Genomic DNA, 19,885 nt, shown 5'->3' with positions numbered 1-19,885 from the left:
CCCCCCCCCCCCCCCCCCCCCCGGCTCCCAGCGCCTCCCGCCCCCACTGGCAGCCCCACTGATCAGCGCCTCGCCCCCCCCCATCCCTCACCTCCTGATCAGCTGTTTTGTGGCGTGCAGGAGGCTCTGGGGGGGAGGGAGAGGAGCGAGAGCATGGCAGGCTCAGGGGAGGGTGCAGGAAGGGGTGGAGTGAGGGTAGGGCCTGTGGCAGAGCTAGAGGTTGAGCAGTGAGCACCCCCCGGCACATTGGAAAGTTGGTGCCTGTAGCTCCAGCCCTGGAATCGGTGCCTATACAAGGAGGCGTATATTAACTTCTGAAGAGCCGCATGTGGCTCCGGACACACAGGTTGGCCACCCCTGCTCTAGAGCTATGGCTACTGCCTTTGTCATGCACAGGGAATCATGGTTCCTATGTGTCGGTTCCCTAGGGAGGTCCAGGTATACTATTGAGAACCTCCCCTTTGATGAATCGCACCACTTTAATCAGAAGATGGACAAGTCTCTCCATACCCTGAAGGATTCCAGGGCTATCCTCCACTTGCTGAAGATATACGCACCTGCCCTTAAGAAGAAGTTTCACTGCCCACTGGTTAAATCTAGACACATGGCTCAGCAGTTTTTCCTTCAGAGGGCCTATGAACCACCACGTAGGAGACAGAGGTTTCAAAAGTCCTGCTTTCCTACACTCTCTGCAACAAGCTTGGCATCTCAGTCTCAGCCACTGCCTTAACGTTATTTTTGATGGGTGCTCGAGAGCCATGAAACACACTCTTTTTCAACACCTGGAGTGTGATAACAGATAAATGGGTGCTAAATGTCATCCATTCTGGCTATCCAATTGAGTTTGCATCCCTACCTCCTCCAAAACCCTCACCACCCCTTAGGGGACCACTCTCACGCGAGTATTCTCAAAAGAGGCAACCTTGTTACTGCAGCAAGGAGCAATAGTACATGTCCCTCCTCAATACCAAGGAGGAGGGTTTTATTTGTCCTACTTCCTGATACCAAAAAGAAGGGCAGTTGGAAACCAATTCTCGACCTCCACCATCTCAACCACTTCATTTATAAACTCAGATTTTGCATGGTCACATTGGCAGCAATAGGTCCATCTTTAGAAAATGGCATATAGTTCATGGATCTCGATATGAAGGATGCCTACTTTCACATAGATATTCATCCTGCCCACAGACGCTTTCTCAGATTCATGGTGGATTCTAACCATTTTCAGTATAGAGCACTCCCGTTCAGAATAGTGATCGCTCCCAGAGTCTTCATCAAGATATTCTCCATAGTAGCAGCCCATGTCAGATGTTGTGGTCTCATTGTATTCCCCTACCTCGATGACTGGATCCTTGTTGCCAAGTCCTGCCAGGAAGCCTATGCATCAACTTCCCTGATGCTACACATCCTCTCCTCGTTGGGAATCAGTGTAAACACAGAAAAATCTGTTCTCATTCCCATGCAATCTCTGAACTTCATCAAGGCAACCTTAAATTCTATCACAACAAGAGCATACCTGCTCAAGGACAGGTTACAGACCATGAACCATATCATAGCTTACATCACAAGTAATCCTCAAGTACCAGTCAAGACATATCTGTCTCTTGTAGGTGTACATGGCCATCTGACCTAGGTCCCCACCCTTCGCTAAACCACCTTTGTTGGCTTCAAACATGGCTGCAGTTGATATACTCCCCAAGCCGCCATTCCACGAACCTCATGGTGACAGCTCCAGCCCAGGGTAGTGTCTTCCCTGCTATGGTGGACAAATCCTCATCAGGTATGCATGGTCATGCCCTTTCTCCCTTCCTCTGCGGACAGGACCATTATTACAGATGCATCCCTATTAGGTTGGGAGGGCCACATGAACAGTGACACAGCACAAGGTGCTTGGATATCTCAAGAGTCCAGAATGCATGTCAATATCCTGGAGTTGCAAGCAGTCTTGAAGGCATGAGTCTCCTTTGTTCCCTTCATCCGTATTCACTGTGTCCGTATGTCAAACAACGTTACGACTGTCTTCTATGTCAACAAACAGGGAGGAGCAAGACCAGTCTCCCTGTGCGCAGAAGTGGTCAGCCCTTGGAACTGGAGTATCAGCAATCAAATCACCCTATTGGAAGCCTACCTTCTGGGGAAGCAAAATTTACTTGCAGATTCCCTCAGCAGACATTTCATCGTCAACCACAAGCAGGAGCTCCACCACTTGGTTCTGCACAATATTTTCCCTCTATGTGGAACCCCAACCAGGGATCTGTTCACCTCTGAAACAAACAGGAAATGCACTACATATTGCTTCCGAGGAGCCCTGGGTCGCCACTCCTAGGGTGACAATCTGCTTCTTCCCTGGTTGGACCAGTACAGCTATATCTTCCCTCTGCTACCGTTCCTGCTACGAGTTCTGCACAAAATCCAGGAGGACAGTGCACGGGTCATCCTGATTGTCCGCTTCTGGCCCAGACCGTTCTGATTTCCCAACCTCCTACATATCATCCCAACCACCACTCGTCCTCCCAATGTTCTCCAAGCTCCTGACCCAGTGGCAGGGCAAGAACAAGCATTTTGACCCACGTCCACCTCCCATGAGTCCTCAGTATTTGAATGGGTATCATCCTGAGACTGTTTGGTATTTGGATAGGCATCATCCCTAGAATGTTCATGCCTCACAACCGTATGAATCATCCTCTCTAATAGTAGACAGGAGTCTACTAGAAAATGCTACCTAGCTAAATGGAAGCACTTCTTTTCTTGAGCACACAAAAGAGGCATCCTCCCAGAGACTACTCTCTCCTAGTCATCTTGGACTGTATTCTATCTTTGAAAACATCAGATGTCTGTCAGCTCCTTGCGAATTCATTTAGCAACGATCAGCACATACCATCCACCTTCGCAGGGCTACTTGGTCTTCCCATATTCACTGACCAGTAGGTTCTGGAAAGGCCTAATAAGAACCTTCCCATCTATTCAGAAACCTACTCCCCAGTGGAACCTAAACCTTGTTCTCTCTGTACTCATGAGGCTCCACTTTGAGCCTTTAGCTACTTGCTCCATGTCCCTTCTTTCCATAAAGGTTGCTTTCCTTGTAGCCATCACCTCAGCGAGTAGGGTTGATGAACTTGGAGTGGTGACGACAGATCCTCCATACACAAATTCCATAAGGATAAGGTTTATTTGTGTCTATACCCCAAATACCCCCTGAAGTAGCTTAGGAATTTAACCTTAACCAATCCATTCAGTTACCTGTGATCTTCCCAAAACTGCATGCTTCCACAGAGGAATAAAGACTCCATTCCCTCAATGTTTGGCGAGCCTGGGCTTTTTACCTACAGAGAACAAAACCAATCAATTATTCCCCAAGACTGTTTGTCGCTATAGAAAAAAGAATCAGAGGGCATGTCCTCTCCACCCAGAGAATCTCCAAATAGATTTCTGGCTGCATTCTACTCTCCGCTTTCTAACCTTGTTCCACCAGAGCATAAGCAACAACCATGGCATCTCTTCAAGAGGTACCCTTCCTAAACATCTATAAAGCAACCACATGGGGCTCGGTTCACACATTTGCAAGACAGCATGGACTGGTGCAGGACTCTTCTGCCGATACCTCCTTTGGGATGGTGGTACTCTGCTCAGCCCTACTGTCTACATCCTCAAACCCTCCTCCTGCTTAGGTACTGCTTGTCAATCACCTACAGTGGAATGCAATAGGCACCATCACTCCAAGAAGAGGAGGTGGTTACTTATCTAGCTGGAGGTTCTTTTGGATGCATGATCCTTACCTGTATTCCACTATACGTCCTCCTTCCCCTCTGCTTCGGATCTTATCTGGTTCGTGATAGAGAAGGAGCTGGAGAGGCGATCGGTCTGCCCCACCCTTCATCCCCTCGGTCAGAGGCACAAAGTGAGCCAGGGCGCATGTGCAGACCAACGGACACTGCTTTCAAATTCTCCGGCTCCAGGCACATGGTGCCCAGGCGTAACCCACAGTGGGATACAGAAGAGCCGCCAGTTAGAGGTAAGTAACGTCCTCTTTTCATATCATTACACAATTTTCCCCAGTGATTAGTTCGGGTAGAATAATTAATTGTAACCTGTTATATTTTACTCTTAATTGTCAAGGTGCATCAATGCTAAGATCTGATTTCATCTTGCATTTGAGTGAATGATTTAGTACTATATTTGTCATGTATTTTAAGAGTTAAAATGGGAGGTTGAGGAACAAGTTTTTTCTGGAGTGTTTGGTGTCAGTCCTCAGACAGCTAACTGAGGGGATTGTCTGTCTCTTCCAGCAGCCACCTCCACGCTTGATTAACTTTCAGAATCACAATCCCAACTCTAATGGGTCAATTCTTCCTGCTCAACAAATGAGGGGTCCCCAGAACCAGAATGTACCGAGACTAACAATAAAGCCCAACCCATTGCAGATGGCGTTCTTGGCACAGCAAGCTATTAAACAGGTAAACTTTTTCCACTCACCCACCCAAAAATAAAAATTGAATACTATGTCTATTCATTTTATAACTTACATTCCTTACTTTTCCAGGGTAGATTTACAGTGAATAGATTACTGTCTAGTCCAGTGATAATCAACCTATTTACCATTGTGGGCTGCATATGCAGCTCCCTCTATTATGTGGGCCGCATCCACACAATATATAGAGTCTCTGGGCCATACAGCTGTGTGTTGATTGGGCCGCAAGTGGCCTGCAAGTTGAGAACCAGTGGTCTAGTCCATGACAAGATACCTGATGATTTTGAAATGAGTTAATTGTCAAGTCCAGTCCATTCCAACTACTTTGACTAGTGGAAGAGTTAGACTTTGTCTACACAACATGTTACTTCGGTATAACTTATGTCGTCAGGGGTGTAAATAAACCATACCTCTGAGCGATATAAGTTGTACTGACCTAAGCACTGGTGTAGACAGTACTATCTCTCTCGTTGGTATAGCTACCGCCACTAGCAGAGACAGGAGTTACTAAGCCAATGGGAGAGTTCTCTCCCGTCGGCTTAGGGCAGCAGTGGGCAACCTGCGGCCTGTAGGGTAGTCCACCGGTGGGCCGCGAGACAGTTTGTTTACATTGATCATCTGCAGGCACGGCTGCCCGCAGCTCCCAGTGTGTGTGGTTCGCCGTTTCCGGCCAATGGGAGCTGCACGAAGCAGTGTGGGCCACAGGGATGTGCTGGCCGCTGCTTCCCGCAGCTCCCATTTGGCCGGGAACAACAAACTGCGGCCATTGGGGGCTGCGGGTGGCTGTGCCTGCGGACGATCAATGTAAACAAACTGTCTCGTGGCCCGACAACAGATTACCCTAATGGGTCGCAGGTTGCCCACCACTGGCTTAGAGCATCTTCACCACAAGCACTACAGCAGCACAGCTGCATCAGTGCAGCTGTGCTGTAATAAGTGCTGTAGTGTAGATGTCGCTTGAGTGAATTATGGTTTAAATGTTTGCTTTAATTTATTGCTATGTTTATTTTGTATCTATCACTGACTTCTGGGCGGCCTTCAAAACTTAACACAAACACACATTCTGTTCACTGCAGTCCATGAACAAATAGAGTAGAAAACCCCGCCCTCTAATTTCCCTCCTGGGTACTGCACCAGTAAACCGGCAAAAGCCTGATTAAAAAGCTGGAGCTTCCACTAGGCTCTGGAGCTACCTGGACTCTTACAGATGAAGAGAGGAAAGAAATTCCACAGTTGCGGACCTTCTGCTGCAAGTGATCAATCCCCAGTTGATCAGCAGTTATGTGGGGATAAGAGTGAATACTTCAGATACTTTCTAGCTGCTCAGTGAGGCAAATACCAATGAACCAACGACGATTTAAGGTTTGTTGTACGCTTAAAAAGAGCAGAGTATCTTGCCACCATAGGAAGGAATGAAACACTGGTCTGTGACCTAAGAAATGGAATAATAGTGCCATGGCTATCACAGTCACGTGAGTTGAATCAAAGAGAAGATCGATTGCTTTACAAGTCCTTTTAAATCATTTAAAAAAAAAAAACCATCCCAACTTCGTTCCACTGTCCACTTAAATAACAGTACCTAGTTTACAGTACTAAAAATACAGGAGCAGCTTTTCACATTCAGCCCATTGTCGATAGTGCATTTATTCCACTAAAACTATTCTGTCCCTCTGCAACATTGTGCATGTTCACACATGTAACTACTAATACATGTTATCAGCAGGAAATAAATTACATTTTAAGATTTTTAAAAATCTCATACATTTGTCCTACCTCTTATTTCTCTTTTTTTCCATTTCTAGTGAGTCACAATTTGAGACTACAAAGCAAATGTGAATTTCAGTTCTAATTTCAACTCATTTTGCTTTTGTGTTGCCGCTTGCTTGGTTCAAACATATTAGGGTCAGATTATGTAATAGATGTCTTCTACCATGCAAAAGAACAATGATGAATTCTGGTTGTGTTTTGTTTTGTTTTGTTTTAGTGGCAAATAAGCAGTGGACAAGCTTCAGCTGCCCCGTCAACTGCAAGCAGCACTACCTCCACCCCTTCCAGTCCCACTGTTACTAGTGCTGCAGGGTATGATGGGAAGACATTTGGTCCACCCATGATAGATCTGAGTTCTCCAGTGGGTAGTTCTTATACCCTACCTTCTCTTCCTGATGTAAGAGTAACACAAGCAGTGGTTTACAGCTTTTATTTTAAAGTGAATTTACTGTTTGCAAATGGTGATCAATGGAAAAGTCTTTGACACTGAAATTCTTTACCTACCTACTAAACTGGTACAATATAGAAAGCAACAGTTCAGGTTTTCCTTCATGCTCCTACACTGTTCTGGAGACACTGCCTTTCAGGGATTTAGGACTGGCAGGAAGAGTAAGAATGAAGAATGCAATTTTACTCTTCTTATGTAGACACCTACTAGCCTTCATCTGTCATCTTCTTCAGTTGCTGCTAATAAAAAATGAGTTTCCTCAGCTTTGGTCATCAATACCCATGACATGTAATAGTACATGATATAAATCTAGGGTCTCAGTACTATATTACTGAGGTTTCTGTATAACTGAAAGTCTGTCCCATGTAGATATTAATGTACAGTGCTAGGCTGAAGTAATTTTTCTTCATCAGCACATTCAGTATTTTTTTTCCTATGGGTGGGAATGGGGGTTAGGAGCTCATCTCCCACAATTTTTGTGTGGTAGGAGGGGAAGGAGTGTCATAATCTTGCTGTATTTTATCTAATAGACTTTGAACTGGAATACAGTAAGAGTCTCTTCAGATTACTACATCTTTATCGGAGGGCCAAATAGAGATTTTGAGCTGTAAGCGATCTACTTCATTGTGTCAAAAATAAGAAAAGTGCACTTAAACAGGTCTCAACAGTTTATGAATAACTGAAATTTCATGCTTTATAGTAGTAATTTGCTATTCATCCCTGTTTCTTCCTCCTGTCTCCTGGTCCTTGTGAGTTGCTCTCAAATCTTGGATAACCTTTTTATCTTTTATTTTTTTAATTGAAAACATTGGCAGAGGCATTGTGATAACACAATGTGATGAGAACTGGATACCCCATCATTTAAAATTGTTTTAAGATACTTAGTTAACACACACAAAACACATCACACTGCAATCATAAACATGTAATTTGAATCCGTGACAAGTACTTTACCATTGTTCTGCATGCATGTTTCACTTGTGTATCACTGAGTACATGCTATTAGATACCTCACTATATTAGTAGTGATTAAGAACAATATAATGTACTTTTTCTGAACACTTCACAGTAGTCACATGATCACACTAATGTATAGTAAGTGTCAAAGGTCAGTGCAGCTGCTACAGATGGATTTGCAAGGTGCAGCTTGCCATGTGAATGCTTTAGAAAATTATGATCCTAAAGTGATTTGTATTTTCTAGCCACGCTTATTCAGAGATTGGTGTTTCAAAGGCCATTTCTCTAATCCTGCAGCATGTGTGACAATTTCAGTGGGCTGGGATGATAAATTGAGACTGGTTTTCCTCTAAAACAGGTGTCTCATTGTTCTAACCTCATGTGTCATGGCTGAAAAGACATAACCAATTCGCTGACACTTTCTACTTTTCTACTGAATATGCATGTCCTCTGGCCAGGATGTACTCCGCACATGTGGAACATGTTGGGTTGCTTATTGGGTGAATCTTTGAATTGTATATATTTGCATGTTGCTCATTTATTTCATTTAAATAAAAAAGAACATGTTGAAAGAGGGTGTGGACGTGCAAACTAAGATAAAGTCTGATAAGGTGGCTATATTGATCATGTTATTTTTGTCTTAACAATAACCTCCTTTCTTTCATCTTTTAGATTGAGTGTACGGGAAACATTACACTGGATAACATTGTAAGGAAAGATGGTATTGTGGAGCAGAGCCAGCCAAAACCCCCTTCAAACAGAACCGTCCAGTCACCAAATTCATCAGTGCCATCTCCAGGCCTCTTGGGTATGGTGATTAACCTGATTTAAATGGTGTAGTGGGGAATCTAGCACTTTACTCCCTGATCTCAGAGTTCCCATTTATCAACGTAATGTATTATAATCTAGCTTATTACACCATACTCACAAGTTCAAGGCAAGGGAGAAGGCTGGCATTGATCAAATGGGAGATGAGGGCCTGACTAAGAGTTTTAGCATTGGGGTCAGAGATAAAAAGATCAGATCTAGTCTGACCTCCTGTATATCACAGGCCACCATGATCACTCAACCCTCACACACTAAACCCAACAACTGAAATTATACCAAAGTATTACAGCTCATAAGCAACGACACTATTAAGTGCCACAAGGAGAGAATAGGAGGGACCGAAGTACATCAGTACCCCAAGCCCCCCATAATGACAGGGAACAGATATACCCAGATAATCTTTGTCAATGACCTCTACCCATACACTGCAGAGGAAGGCAAACCCCTCACCCTTCCACAGTCACTGCCAATTTGATTGAGAAGAAAATTCCCTCCCAACCCCACATATGGAGATCAGTTAGACCCTGAGTATGTGAGCCACAAGATTTAGATAGCTGTGATGTGAAGCTCTAGACAGAGAATGGAGTCAAAGTTGATAACCAAGTTACAAGCCTGAGTGATAGGTATAATGGTGATGATGTCTACTGTGACAGAGAGAGTTAAGAAGCATGGAGGGCTTATAAGGGAAGACAAAATTTGGTTTTGGCTAAGTTTTGCTTTTGTTGATGGCAAGGGAACCAGAAAAGTCAGAGCAATGAACTAATGAAGAATTGGGTGGAGAGAGAGAACTCAGGAGTGGAGAGTTAGATTTCGTAGTCAGCTGTACAGAGAAAATAGTTGCAGCATACAAATAGATGAGGTTACATAGGGAAAAGATGTAGAGAGGGAAAATAAAAGTGGGCCATTAGTGGCCTGGAAACTAATGGAGGGAAAGAGAAGGTAGTTCAGCCATTGAAAGGCTGAATGAATGACCACAGAGGTAGGAAAATTAAGACAGTACGGAATTGTGAAAACAATGGGAAGGCAACATTTTAAGAAGATGGAGTATGATCAGCTATTTGAGATGGCTGAAAGGTTGAAGAGGATGAGGATGGAGGAGAAACACCGAGGTTTGACCATGAAGAGGTAATTAAAGACAATTAAGTTAAAGCAATTACAGTAGAGTGGGGAAGCTGGAAACCTGTGTTGTGGTGGTGGGGAGGGTTAAGATCCAAGTCAGGGAGAGGGACATGAGGTGGTAGTTGTACAAGGTAGGATCTAGGATGAGGAATATCCTAGTGTTACATTGTGTGGTAAAGGTACCTAATGGGACTGTAAGGTTAAGGAGAAAGGTGAGGAAATTGTAGGAGGGGAGAATAAGTTTGTAATGGAAGAAGTTCTTGCCTCTGGGACTTTCTTCGGGGTGCTCATGAGTGGAGGAAGAGGAAATTGGGGTTAGTGGAATGGATTTTACTGTGAGAGAGACAGGTGAAGGAGTCCAGTATGATGGAGAGAATTGAGTTGAGCCACTGATAGCTGAGTCCTACAGCAGAGTGGTCTAGGTATGCTGAAGTCATGGATGTTGGATTGGAGGTCAGAGGTATAAGAGCAGAGGACAGATGGAAGATGCTGAAGAAGATGAGATTGTGGTTAGAGAGGGAACTCTGCTATTGTGAGATCAGATGGAGAAGTGTTTAATTGTGGGTTGAAAGAACACAAATACATTGCAGAAGCTGTGAACATCACAAAATGTCAGACTTTCTGCAGTTACTCCTTTCCTAGTTCCAGTAGCTAAAGTTATTTTAGCACTTTATAAATTCCTGTATTACAGCTATGTATTTGCTTGTTGTGAAGCATATCTTTCCAATGAACATACCTACAGCAGTGAAATCATTCTTTTTTCCACTTAGCAGGTGGTGATTTTTCCATCTGTCAGTAAGTGCATACTCACTCTCTCTGAATTTCATTATTTTGCCTTCTCTAATACTTTTATTTAAAAAGAGTGAACAAATACTCTGGACTGGAAATGTGCAGGATAAAATGCCTCATTCTTTTCTAGCCTTCGGTTAAATGAGTAAAGAATGACCAAAGTCACTGTAGGGGAGAGGAAGAAACCTATTCTGGTCTGTTTTACAAATAGAATGTGTAGGGTGGTCTGAACAATCAATATCAAGAGATCAAAATGAATACTTATACACAAATCTCCGTTCTTCTCTATAAGAAAATTAAATGCAAGATTTCTTGTATGAACAAACCTGGTTGTTTCTCCCCCCCCCGCCTCCCCAATTTTCTGCTTTTTAGGACAAGTAACTATGACCAGTGTCCACCCTCCAATTCGCTCACCCAGTGCCTCCAGTGTTGGAAGCAGAGGCAGGTAAGCAGACCAGTTGAAAAAAAACATAGCTTCAGTCTCAAAGGACACTATATGCATGCGACTGCAGTTAACAGAACCTTTCACCAGTAATCTATGTCAAGGTTTGCCATGTCACTTCCTCTGAGAGACCATTTCTGATGGCTTTATTGTAATACTCTTCATGTCTAATTTATTAATGGCACATTAAAGACTTGTAATGTGTTAAACTTATGGTAGCTGTGAGATTGACACCTTGATCAAATGTTTTGATAACCATGTACTGTAAATAATGATGTAAAGTTCATGACAGTTATACAACTGTTTTTTTTTAAATTCTGGACCAGAAAATCCTCACTGAACCATAAGTAACTTCAGATTTGAGAAATCAGCTTTACAGAGAGGATTGTAAATAAGAAGCTTTAACCATAATACGGTCAGTTAAGTGAGTACTAGATATTTTGAGACTACAAAAATAAAGAAATGATTAGGGCGATTAATCACAGTTAACTCACACAATTAACTCAAAAAAATTAATTGTTATTAATTGCAGTTTAATTGCACTGTTAAACAATAGAATACCAGTTGAAATGTATTAAATATTTTGGATGTTTTTCTACATTTTTCATACATATTGTATTCTGTGTTGTAATTGAAATCAAATTGTATATAATTTTTATTACAGATATTTGCACTGTAAAAATTATAAACCAAAGAAATAGTATTTTTCAATTCACCTCATACAAGTACTATAGTGCAATCTTTGTCTTGAAAGTGCAACTTACAAATGTAGATTTTTGGTTTGTTTGTTACCTAACTGCACTTAAAAACAAAACAGTGTAAAACTTCAGAGCCTACAAATCCACTCACTCCTACTTCTTCTTCTGCCAATCGCTAAGACAAACAAGTTTGTTTAAATTCACAGGAGATAATGTTGCCCTCTTCTTACTTACAGTGTCACCAAAAAGTGAGAACAGACATTTGCATGGCACTTTTGTAGCTGGCATTGCAAGGTATTTACATGCCAGATATACTAAACATTCGTATGCCCCTTTGTGCTTCGGCCACCATTCCAGAAGACATGCTTCCATGCTGATGACGCTTGTTTAAAAAAAAAAATTGCATTAATTAAATTTGTGACTGAACTGCCTGGGGGAGAATTGTATGTCCCCTGCTCTGTTTTACCTGCATTCTGCCATATATTTCATGTTATAGCAGTCTCAGATGATGACCCAGCACGTTGTTCATTGTAAGAACACTTTCAATGCAGATTTAACAAAACGTAAAGAAGGTACCAATGTGAGATTTCGAAAGATGGCTACAGCACTCAGCCCAAAGTTTAAGAATCTGAAGTGCCTTCCAAAATCTGAGACGAGGTGTGGAGCATGCTTTTAAAAAGTTTTAAAAGAGCAATACTCCAATGAGGAAACTACAGAACCTGAACCACCAAAAAAGAAAATCAATCTTCTGCTGGTGGCATCTTGACTCAGATAATGAAAATGAACATGTATCGGTTTGCACTGCTTTGGATTGTTATCGAGCAGAACCTGTCATCAGCATGGACGCATGTCCCCTGTAATGGTGGTTGAAGCATGAAGGGACATATGAATCTTTAGCGCATCTGGCATGTAAATATCTTGTCGTGCCGGCTACAACAGTGCCATGGGAATGCCTGTTCTCACTTTCAGGTGACATTGTAAACAAGAAGCGGGCAGCATTATCTCCTGCAAATATAAACAAACTTGTTTGTCTGAGTGATTGTCTGAACAAGAAGTAGGACTGAGTGGACTTGCAGGCGCTAAAATTTTACATTGTTTTATTTTTGAATGCAATTTTTTTTGTACATAATTCTACATTTGTAAATTCAACTTTCATGATAGAGATTGCACTACAGTACTTGTATTGAGTGAATTGAAAAATAGTATTTGTTTTTTACAGTGAAAATACTTGTAATAAATAAAGTGAGCACTATACACTTTGTATTCTGTGTTGTAATTGAAATCAATATATTTAAAAATGTAGAAAACATACAAAAATATTTAAATAAATGTTATTCTATTATTGTTTAACAGTGTGATTAATCGTAATTAATTTTTTTAATTGCTTGACAACCCTAGAAATGATGGAATATTCATGAACAAATAGTTAAACAATGCTGTCTGAAGAGCAGGTCTGTTAATGTGTTCCAATAAATCAGGGCATAAAATTAATATAGAGTTAAGTTTTCATGTTGAGAAAAAGCAGAGAATGTGTTCGTGCTACTGGAAGTGGAAATTCAGATACTTTTAACAGAATATTTCTTGTTCTTTTATTTGTATAGTAAAAGTCATGAAGGTGCTGTATCTTCTTATGATGTCCAAGTTAAAAGTTTTATTTATACATAAATTTTGAAATACATTAGATGTCTGCAAAATCTACTCACACAAAATAAATAAGTTTAATTCAAATGATTGTCCCTGTAGGAGCTCCACGTGATGTGCATGCCCCTGTACACTCTTAACCAGAGACTTTTCTGTTAACAGTATCTGCAGGTCTATGCCTTTATAGTATGCCTCTACGTACTCGGGTATGAGGGCATGTAGGAAGGAGAAGACCTGCACCACTCCCAATACCTTCTCAGTTGCCCATAGCTCAACACAGAGTTATGTAGTGTCTGCTATCTAGCTGAGGCAGTTGCTTCTTTATAATCTTTTTTTTTAATCTTTTCTTAGTAGCTTATTTAAGTTTTTAGTTCTTAGCAGGGTTTGTGCTTCTATTGTGTCCCTCCCCTTCCTGTGCCTCACCCCTCCTTTTTTTCTTCAAGGTCAGATCCTTCCTTTTTTCCTCAGGCCTTTTTGACCATGGCTTGCTTAGCAGGTTATGCCAGAAGGCCCTAGGATTCACACCTTGCTAGACCTGCCACAGGTTCTTCCCCCTCAGTGATGGAAATGCTAGCTGCCTCCACTCCCTTGCAGAAGCCCAGATCCTGTCCAAATGCAGGATTCAAGAGCATATCTTGTAAACTGAGGGAAGACGGTTTAAAACTGCTCCTCATGGAGCGCTCCCTTAGACTTGTGGGATCCAACTTCCATTTTGTACATCAGATTCAGCCACACAGAGTACTCCAGAGACTTCATCTGCTCTGGCTGTGAATTCCAGTAACTAGGGGCTGCGTTTGATCTCTCAGAAGACGGCCAAACATAAGAGACCCCACTCCCCTGATAGACTAAGAGGAGAGAGAAAAGTCTTCACTTGGATTTGGGATTAGGGAGACCTCATGTCCCAGTGTAGGTATCACTGAGTCTCCCACTGGGCATGGTGCTGAGATGTTAGTGCTGTTGTTGGACTCCCCCAAATGGAGGAACGCCTCAAACAATATGGAGTCTTTGAAGAAACCATCTCTCCTGGCACAGTCTGACATCACTGGGTATCTCCAGAGTGAGCAGGCCTATCATTGGTACCTGCAGAAGTGGAAATATTGCCAGATTTGATGCACCCAAAACCCCATATCTCCTGCCAAATCTTCCCTTATGTTCATTCTCTATTCCCATCGGAATCTAAAACCTACTGGGTTTGTCCCAGAGCTCTGTCAATGGTCACTTAGCTGCTGTCACAGCATTCCACTTGCCAAATGAAGGATTCTCAGTGCTTGTCTAGTGAAGACCCGCTATATCGACTGCAGATCGCTCTCCCCTCGACTCCTGTACTCCACCGGATCGAGAAGAGTGGAGGGAGTCGACAACATTGCGTAGTGTGGACCCCACGGTAAGTAGATCTAAGCTATGTCGATTTGAGTGACGCTATTCAGGTAACTCAAATTGCGTAGCTTAGATCGAATTTCCCCTGTAGTGAAAACAAGGCTTAAGTCTTCGCACGTTCTACAACCATGAGATTTTGATTTAAAAAACTAGAACAATATAAATTTAACATGGCACACATTAACTGGATTAAAAACTGACTAACTGATAAGTCTGAATGTAATTGTAAATGGGGAATCGTCACTGAGCAGATGTGTTTGCAGTGGGGTTCCACAGAGATCAGTTCTTGGTACAATGCTATTTAACAATTTTATCAATGATGTGGAAGAAAACATAAAATCATCACTGATAAATTTTGCAGATGGCTCAATAATTGAGGAGGTGGATAATTTATGAAGAGGACATGTCGCTGATTCAGAGGAATTTGAATTTCTTGGTAAACTGGATGCAAGCAAACAATGTGTTTTAATATGGCTAAATATAAATGTATACATCTAGGAACAAAAAATGTCATTCTGTACTTGTAGGATGGGGAATGCTATTCTGGGGAGGCATAACACTGAAAGATTTGGAGGTTGTGGTCCAAGTTCCCTCTAAGCTGTGTGGCTGCGTAGCTGCCTATTAAGCCCCACACAGGGGTTCAGGGCTGTAGCAGTGAGAGATGCCTCTCCCCCAACCCCAGACCTGTCGCGGCGGGGTTTCTGGTTGAGTTTGGTCTCCCATGCAAACTTAGCCATGTAGGAAGCAGAATCTGTTAGTTGTGACCATGTTTTCCCAAGTCAGTTGGTACATGTCAAACATGTCAGTTATTGCTGCATCAACAAAGTAGCTGTCAACAGGGGGGATGAATGTCCCATCAGCACAAAATGATGTGGATTTATTCGCTTTGAAATAAAAAAACAGAAGGTCAAGAATCGGACGGTCGAAAGCATCAGGAGACTTGTCAAAAATCAGACCAGTCACCATATTTCTGTCAGTTCATTCCATCAGTTTAGATACTAAAGTATCATGAGCTCAAATAAATTTGTTAGTCTCTAAGGTGCCACAAGTACTCCTGTTCTTAAAGCATCATTTTCTTTCAGATACTTACGAGTGAGGTTGTCTGCATTAGGAAGGGTTTTTGCTGCTGGACAGTATTGTTACACTAAGTCACCAATAGACCCCTCTGCAATTAACAGGGGTTATCCAGCAAAACAGAGCATGCACACGATCATGCTGTGTCCTCTTTCATTAAAGCCCTGGTGAAAGCTCCAGATATTGACTGTTTATCCCAAAGCTCACTTTCTTCTTTAAGCTACTTGTGTCACTTGCTTTTGACGTGCTTCTTTATTCTGTCAGCGTGAGCATTGACCTTGACCTCAATGTTGCAGTACTTGCAGTGCAATAAATCCTCTTCACTCCCATCTTTACTTTTCTTGCAAATTTCTAAGCACTGATTTTCTTTTGATATTCAGGCATAGATTTGCGTTTTTGCCCCATGTTTATCTTTTTTTACCTTCTCTGTTTTTATCTGTGGAGGATTGATCGTTTAAATTCAGTGCCACACTAAAATGGACACGAAGAAATAAGTGGGCAGCATCTCTTTGTGAGACAATTTGATTTTCCAGCCTTTGCCGCGTGTGTTCTGTGTTTTATACCGTGGATCTGCTTCAGTCTCAGAGCTTCAGGACACAATAATCAGATAAAAATTAGTGTTTAACAAAGATAAGTATTCCCCTAAAAATTGAGTGGATTGATAAATGGGTGTATATCAGTAAAAACTGAACTCCTTTAATTAAAATAACTAGTACTTTATTGCTGAAAATTGGTAAAAACTGAAAATGTGGAACACTATTGTTGCTGGTGGGGAGGTCATTTGGTAGCCTGTGTGAAATAAGTGAGGGAGGCTGCAATACTTTTCCTACTGGACAGAGGTCCCCCTCAGAAGGACACCCCCCTCCACATCCATACTTCCCTTCTGGGGTCCTTAAAGAAACTTTGGTAGAAAAATTGGCTACTGGAGCAAGCTTCACCATCTAGCTGCCACCCCCACCTTCTCTTGGAACTCTGGGCCTTCATTATCCTGACCAGACCAGGACACAGAGGGAACCAGATGACATCAGCGCGCCACCAGGTCCGTCTGAATCCCAACCACCACCTGGAATATGAGACATTGTCTCCTGCCCCCACATATACTTTTCCTTCCCTGTCTTATTTCTTTTTTCTCTCTCCTTTTTCTTTCTGTCTAAGGGCCTCGCTTAGCTCACCAGGCCTGTTTATTTTGCAACACTGCCATAAGCCTACAACCAGAAAGAGGCAGCTAAATGTCCTAAACATCCCATTGCTGGTACAAGTTTGCCAGTCTGAAGTAGCTGATAAGACTGTGCTGTACCTATGTTTTTTTCCAGCAGGGAGGATGCAAGTAAGAATCAACTCCGGAGACAGAACCTGCATTTTTTTATTTTTGCTGTTCTTTTCTCTCCCCTATTGTGTGCTTTGTCCTGTTCATTCTTTTAGGGAATGGGATCAGACTTTAACAGCAGAAACCTCCAACACTGTTTACAATTGTTTAAAGTTGGACAGTGATTGGGTTATGTTAACACTTTTGGTCCATATATTCTATCTAAATTAATACAATATGCTTTAGTATCTGCCTCCAGAGTTAACATGGCCTTTGAAGCCGTTCTACAATGTACTGAATCCACCTCCTTAACATCCTCTCTTCCATACTGAGGTACTGCTTGGGAGTCTCTTCACGTGGAGCACCCATAGGGACAATAACTCAAAGAAGGAGAGTTTACTTATTTTGGGCAGGACCTGGAATTCTTCAAGGTGTTAGGTCCCTATGGGTGCTCCATCATCCACTCTCCTTTCCCCTCTGCATTGGAGTCTTACCATGCTCAAAAGTGGAGAAGGAACTGGAGTAGCATGGGTCTGCTCCTCCCTATAGGCTGTCATACTGGGGCACGAGGAGGCATACAGCCCAGGTGCAGACCCGTGGCCACTGCTAACTGAAAAATTTCTGGTCATGAGTGCATGGGCTTATGCACATCCTTGTGTGGAGCATCCATAGTGACAAAACATCTCAAAGAATTCCAGTTACTGTATACAGTAAGTAACTTCTCCTTTTGGGTGCAGTCTCCTATGTTTTGAATTAAATTGAAATTCCATCGTAACTTAAGGTTAAGATGTCCTTTCTCTCTTTGTTATGATTATGCACAAAAGCAGTGACATGGAACCTGATTCTGAGGGAAGGACCATCACATAAAGTCACCTGCTGCTCTGCTAGGAAAGTCCTACATAGATGTGCTTCCCCTGACTGGATATAGTCCAGTGTGTGGTGTTTGAGTTGACATTGCTGGAATGACACTTACTTTCTCCAAAAATGTAACTGTTCTCCTCTCAAAAACTTCCCAAAATACTGCTATTTTTAAGGTTTTGTTAAAATTTGTATTGGGTGGAGTTTAATGAGATAAGTGCATTCACCATGGGACCAAAACAAAAAACAAAAAAACAATGCTATATTCCAAACTTCTGACCTATAGAAAATAAAACTCTGAGCAATTCTGCAGTCCTGGGATTAGATCATCATTCTCCCTCCCCACGCCCTTTTATTATGCTATTTTAAAAAACCTGAAGAAAGGTATGAACTCTAAATCTCAGATTTTGTTCTATGGTGGGTAATGCTGTAGCCTCAAAATGTAGAGAATGGAAAATACTGTAGTGTTCCAGGGACATGATTCTTAATCACTACAAGAGGTATGATTTTTCTGAAAGCACTGTGCTCTCTTGAATGGTGCAGATGACGTCCAACAACTCACTGTTCTTCATTTTTCTTCTTTCTGCCTCTTCTCATCCTCCGTAGCTCTGGCTCCTCCAGCAGGCCACCAGGAGCTGATTCTACACACAGAGTTCCTGTTGTCATGTTGGAGCCAATCAGGATTAAACAGGAGTCTGGTACATCCCATGAGAACTATGATTTCCCAATTGTTATAGTGAAGCAAGAAACAGATGAAGAATCCCGGCCTCGGAATGTAATATTAACAATAATAAAGAATCTCTTCTGAGTTTGGGTTATGGGGAGGGTGTTTTGCATTTATTGGAAATAGAATAAATTACAAATATTCTGATAGAGCGTTACTCATAGGTGTTAACTTTAAGGGAAGTACCTCATGTAGTAGTGGGTGTGTTTTGGGGGGTTTTGTTTTTGTTTTTTAAGGGATGAAGTGAGATTCCAAACCAGGTTATATTTCTTAGTAAACTGGGATGACTGAATAACCGACATGATCAGACTGCCATAGTCTGTGGGGACCTGGGAGATGGGGGGAAGCTTATAAATACTGTAAGTTCTTTCACATGGTGTTTGGAGATTTTGCTATTACTAATGCGTAGGCTCAACTTTAGGAGTGCTAGACCTATTTGCTACTGGAAGATTATTATATTTTTCTATTGGAAGCAGTTTCTTAAATGTCAGAGCTAACCTACTTGGGAACTGTTATACTAGTTTGCTGTATTAAATTGGCTGAAGCCATAACAGTGATAACTCCTGTGTAGAGGTTCTAAGGAGCATGACTAACAATACACGTGAAATAGTAATGTTTTTATTTTCAATGTGTTTGTGTTGATAATTATACCTGACAGCCTGGAATCTAGATGTATCTTTGCGTTTTCCTACAGACCAACTTTTCAAGAAGCATACTCACCTCTCTGCTATTGGATAGCCGTCATAATACCACTTCTGACAAAACAGTCTTAAGAACAGATGCTCCAGATAGCACAGGTGACCGACCAGGGATACTTCAGGAGAACACATCCAGTGGGACGACAGCATGGATGGGTACCCCTCACATTGGAGACAGCAGAAAAGAGGATGACCCCAATGAGGACTGGTGTGCAGTGTGTCAGAATGGAGGAGAGCTCCTGTGTTGTGAGAAATGCCCTAAAGTGTTCCACCTTTCTTGTCATGTCCCTTCACTGATGAACTTTCCAAGGTAAAAATGACCAAATGAATTTTGTCCAAACTTTGCTCAAAAGAAATCACCTTTGGGCTGTGAGGCCAAGTACAGGATGTTTCTGCCCCAAAAGACAACTCTAAGGCTATCTCTACACTACAGCTTATGTTGGCATAATTCATGTCGCTCAGGGAGGTAATTAAACCACCTCCCTGAGCAACGCAAGTTACACCAACATAAGCATCGGTGTGGACAGCACTATGTTGATGGGAGAGCTTCTCCCGCCAACATAGCTACCTTCTCTCACAGAGGTGGTTTTATTATGCGGATGACAGAGCTCTTTCCTATTGGCATACAGCATCTTCACCAGACACACTTCAGCGGTGCCGCTGCATCAGTGCAGCTGCACCCCACAGCGCT

At 42.2% G+C, this 19,885-nt stretch overlaps 1 protein-coding gene across 2 annotated transcripts in view; it reads left to right on the top strand.

Moving 5' to 3' along the window:
• The window catches only part of TRIM24 (tripartite motif containing 24), a 150,750-nt gene that overhangs the window by 107,459 nt on the left and 23,406 nt on the right, over window positions 1-19,885 (top strand). Inside the window, exons 10-15 of one of the 2 annotated variants that reach the window (XM_026657486.2) lie at window positions 4,290-4,454; window positions 6,453-6,632; window positions 8,313-8,448; window positions 10,749-10,821; window positions 18,379-18,547; window positions 19,191-19,504. In XM_026657486.2, coding sequence (XP_026513271.1) covers window positions 4,290-4,454; window positions 6,453-6,632; window positions 8,313-8,448; window positions 10,749-10,821; window positions 18,379-18,547; window positions 19,191-19,504 — 1,037 coding nt within the window. Of the gene's footprint in view, window positions 1-4,286; window positions 4,455-6,452; window positions 6,633-8,312; window positions 8,449-10,748; window positions 10,822-18,378; window positions 18,548-19,190; window positions 19,505-19,885 lie in introns of both variants that reach the window. The other variant, XM_026657485.2, reaches the window with a different exon arrangement.

This window comes from Terrapene carolina, unplaced genomic scaffold, assembly GCF_002925995.2.
Source record: "Terrapene carolina triunguis isolate 2854851 unplaced genomic scaffold, T_m_triunguis-2.0 Scaffold247, whole genome shotgun sequence".
In the NCBI taxonomy this organism is placed as follows: Eukaryota; Metazoa; Chordata; order Testudines; family Emydidae; genus Terrapene; species Terrapene triunguis.
Note: the sequence above shows the minus strand (reverse complement) of the source record. Positions and strands in the feature narration are given on the sequence as shown.